Below are 4152 nucleotides of genomic sequence, written 5' to 3'. Positions count from 1 at the left end.
CTATTTCTTGGAGAGGTCTTTGGCCGCCGCCTTTCCAACCTTCTGGGCAGGCGATAGTATACGCGGCGTGTACGTGGGTAAAGCATCAGTGACAGCATTTAGAAGAAGGTGCTCCGATCCATCCATTTCCGGTCCGGGTGGGTCAATAAGAGACACAGCTGTGGTGCGGGGCTTGACCTCCTTTTTTCCGGGTGTGGATGCCAGGGGAGCGTTCAGTCGTGATGGGCCTTGTTTCTTAGGCAGTTTTCCCCTTCCTCCCGAGTCTGGGGGCTTCACGTCACGAGCAGAGGGTTTGGGCGCTGGAAAAGCCGAATGAGATTCCACTTCTAGAAACTGGACAAAAAGTTCTGAAAAGGAACGATTGGCCACAGCTCGGTGATTTGGTTTCGCGGGGGTGCTGGGGGCGCTTCTGGGTCCAGGCCCCCCAGTCACCCCGCTGGGCACACCCGCGGGCTCTCGGCTGCGCAGCTGCCGCAGCTGGTCTTCTCGGATCCCCAGCGTGCTTGCCATCAACCTCAAGGCTTCCTGCCGTTCCGCATCAGCTGCCTGGAACGATCCCACGAAGAGTCTCCTTAGGAGGGTTTTGTCCACCGTTCCTTCGGACTGACTGACAAAGGTCATCAGTTTCTTCTGTGTGTCCTCCAGCATTTCCTGCTGGACCTCATTCTGTTTCTTGAGCTCTTGGAGTTGGTCCTCCTTCACCTCCAAGTCGGCATTTGTTTGATGCAAACGTCCCCGTAAGGACTTCAGTTTTCCTTCTAGGGCGTCTGCCTCTTCCATCCGTTCGGCCAGTTCCAGCTTCAGGCTCGCTAGTGTTTGATGGCAGCGCCTTCCCTCTTCCTGGGAGGCGGCGAGCCGGAGCACAGCTTCCTCCTTCTGCTGGGTGACCACGTGCAACTGCGCCCGCAGCGACTCTGCCTGCAGACGGGCTCCGTGGCCGGCCTTTTCCATGGCAGCGGAAGACAAAGCGAGTTTTCCCTGCAAGACCGTCACTTCCTCTCTTAGCTGAGCCACTTGGTCCTCGGAGGCCAAAGCTTGCCGGCGACGAGAATCTTGGGCTTCTGCAGCGAGGTGCCGCCCTCTCTCCAGCTCCTGGGTGAGGCGCCGTTCTCTCTCTCGTAACCGGTGAACCTCCTTCTGGAGGGCGCAGGTTTCCGTTTCTTTCTGTGTCAGTGCCGACACGGCGTCCTCTCTCTCCCGTTGACACACAGCTGCCTTGTCCTGCATTGACCGAACGGCGTCGACGAGCCGGTTCAATTCCCCGGTCTCGCCCTCTTCTCTCTCTTGCAACAGTTGCTCCAGGGCCAGTGCCTTCTCTCTCATCGCAGCATGCTGGGATGCCGCCTCTCTCTGCGTCACTGAAAGCAGCCGATTTGTCTCTTGCAACGCCTGGTTTTCCATGTCCTTTTCTCTAGATCGTTCCACGATCTTTGCGTTTTCCTCTTTCAGCCGACACACGTCCACTTCGAGATCTGCTATCCTCTCCTTCAGATTGGTGACTGCCTGCCTCAGCAGCTCGTTCTCACTCAGCTGGCCACTGAGCTGCTCCTGTGAAGAAAGCAGCTCCTCACTTTCCGCTTGGATTCGGAGCTCCTGAGCCCGAAGGGAGTTTTGTAGAACGGCCGGTTTCTCCTGCAGCTGTTCCGTGTGGGAATCGGAATCGCCGTGTTCCCGTGGTTTGCCTTCTCCTTCCCCCGTGGCAGCCCCTGAAGCAATCCATCTCTGCTGATCTTCCCGGAGGGTTCGAATCATGGTCTCTTTTCCTTGCCCTGATTTTCTGAGCTCTTCGACCTCCTCTCTGATCACCTGAGAGGACTCCCTCACTGGGTCAGATTTCCCAGCCTTCAGGGAGTCGCTGGAGGTCTGGAGGAAAATCACATCGAGGTTCCCTAAAAGGAGGTCCTCGGCATTGCAGAGCTCCCCGATGCGGAGCTGAAGTTGGGCCAGTTCCTTCTCTAGCTCTTGTAAGTTTACGTCCCGTCCTTGGGAAGTTTGGATCTGGTCAAGAGAGGCTGTCTGCAGTTTCAGAACGTTCTCGCTGTTGGTGCGAGCCCACGCCTGCAGTTGTCGCAGATCTCTCTGAAGCTGGGGTGACTCGCGCTTCAGAGTTTGGACCGTGGTCCGCACCTGCTCTTTCCACTCCTCCATGACCTTCACTCGCTGTGATAACGTGTCCCGTTCCTGGAGAAGCTGCTGGAACTGATCGATTCGACCTCCTCGAACCTCATGACCAGGGCTGGGTGTTTGCAGGATCCTCCATAAAGTCTGGCATATCTGACTTAACGCCTCCACTTCCAGGTCTTTTTCTCGAACCGCGTGGGCCAGATCCCGAATCCTTTCGCTACACCCCTCCTGGCCGCTGCTTTCCACTCTCGTGGACAGTTTTTGATTTTCCTCTTGCACCCTCTGGAGGTCTGCTTCCTTGGCAGCAAGTCGATCGGTCATTTCGTGATAGTCCCTTTCCAGATTGCTCTTCTCCCTCATCTTCTCGTTCAGGATGGCCAAGATCTGTTCGCTTTTCAAAGCACACTCTTGCAACTGCTGCTGAAGTTGTTGCACGTGCCTGTTCTGGCTGTGAGAAGCCTCAGAGATTCTGCTGGAGAGACCCTGAATCTCCACATCCTTTTGCTGGATGATCCGAGTGAGTTTCCCGATCTCCTCTTTGGAGAGCCGATCCACTTGCGCGGTCAGTCGGATGTTCTCTTCAGTGAGAAGCTGCCTCGCCAGTTCCTGTTCTTTGATTCCTTGGACTAGCCTTTGAATTTCAGCTTGAGATGGATCACGCTCGTCCCCTCCGTTCTCTCTGGGGAGAGGCTGGCTTGCTCGCACTTCCTCATCCTCCCAGGGTTGCCTCGGAATGTGCGGGCTTTCGTCGGGCAACTGGGCTTTCAGCTCTTCTAGCGTGACTTGCAGATTCCGAATCAGCTCGTCTTTGGCCGCGAGGAGCTGAGCGCGTTCAGCGTTCGTCGCCTCCTGCCGGTGTTGAAGGCGGCCCACCTTCTCCTTCTGCTCCTGTAAGGCCTGAAGCAGTGCTCTCTTCCCCTGCTGCTGGTTGTGAATGATCTTCTGTTGTTCTTGGATTTCCTCCTCGAGATCATCTTTTAACCTGCTGAGCTGAAGGACCTCACACTCGAGTTCTTCAATCTCCTCGAGGATTTTCGGGTCAACCAGAGGGACAGCGCGACTCTGTCGGGTGAGGCGCTCCAGGTCTTCGTCCACACGAGGGTGTTGGTCTGTCGTGGATGGGAGACGCGTGTCTTTGTCCTCCCCGGATGGGGGTAGGATGTCACGGCTTCTGAAGGTTTCGGTCGACTGGCCGAGTTCCTCCTGAAGCTCTGGCCTTTCTCGGAGTTCTTTGATGTACTCCTCTTGCTCCCTAAGGCACTCTGCCAATTGCTTGTGCTCCTCCAAAGCAAAGGACAGCAGTTCCTTCGTTTCCTGATGCTCTGCGTCCATCTGCTCGATCCTCTCCCGGAGGTGGAGTATCTCCAGGTCTTTCTCCTGACCGAGCTTAGTGAAATGGCCATTATCTGCCGGTGCCCGTTCTCTGAGGCTTTGTTCGGTCTTCTGTTGGCAAAGCTTCTTTTCGGCCCGACACAGTTTTGCCACTAACCGTCCTTTCTCTACCTTTAAAGCCCTCACGGCAACGTTGTTCTTTAGGGAATCCTCGTTGTTGCGCAGAACGGATTCCTCCAGCTGATGTGTTGCCTGTCGGAGCTCACGAACCAACTTCTCCTTTTCTGCTCGGAGATCCGAAGCAAGGTTGTTCAGACTGTCGTTCAGCCGCTGCATTTGTGTAAGTTGCTGCTTCAGCCTTCTGAGATCCCTTTCCCTCTCCTCAAGAAGGTCACGGTTCACGTTCCCGGCAGCACCTTGGTTTTGCAGGTCTTCCACCTGTCGTCGATAGTCCATTAGTTGTTTGCGGTGCCGGTCAGTGAGGTCTGCTAGCTTCTGCCGGTGGGTGTTTTGCAACACGGCCACTTCCAGCTGATGTTTGTCCATGTCCCGTATCTGCTTCTGCTGTAGGTCCCTGATGTGGCTCTTCAGTGTCCACACTGTTTCTGGGTCGACGGTATTTGGTCCCTGGGTGGAACACGGGCACAACATCTTCCAGTGAGTCACTTCAGCCTCCAGTGTGTCTGTCTCAGGGAG

At 55.7% G+C, this 4152-nt stretch overlaps 1 protein-coding gene across 1 annotated transcript; it reads right to left on the bottom strand.

Annotated features, from left to right (window-relative positions):
* LOC122897891 (thyroid receptor-interacting protein 11-like) lies at positions 1–4144 on the bottom strand. Its single transcript, XM_044236098.1, has one exon. The coding sequence runs from the start codon at positions 4105–4107 to the stop codon at positions 1–3; it is 4107 nt and encodes a 1368-aa protein (XP_044092033.1). The 5' UTR covers positions 4108–4144.
* Positions 4145–4152: the final 8 nt, after the last annotated feature.

Source organism: Neovison vison, unplaced genomic scaffold (genome assembly GCF_020171115.1).
Source record: "Neovison vison isolate M4711 unplaced genomic scaffold, ASM_NN_V1 Scaffold_002, whole genome shotgun sequence".
Taxonomy (NCBI): Eukaryota; Metazoa; Chordata; class Mammalia; order Carnivora; family Mustelidae; genus Neogale; species Neogale vison.
This window is presented reverse-complemented; position numbering and strand designations above follow the sequence as displayed.

Coding starts and splice junctions, on each gene's coding strand:
- LOC122897891 (XM_044236098.1), bottom strand. CDS start 4,107: ATGTTGTGCCCGTGTTCCACCCAGGGACCAAATACCGTCGACCCAGAA.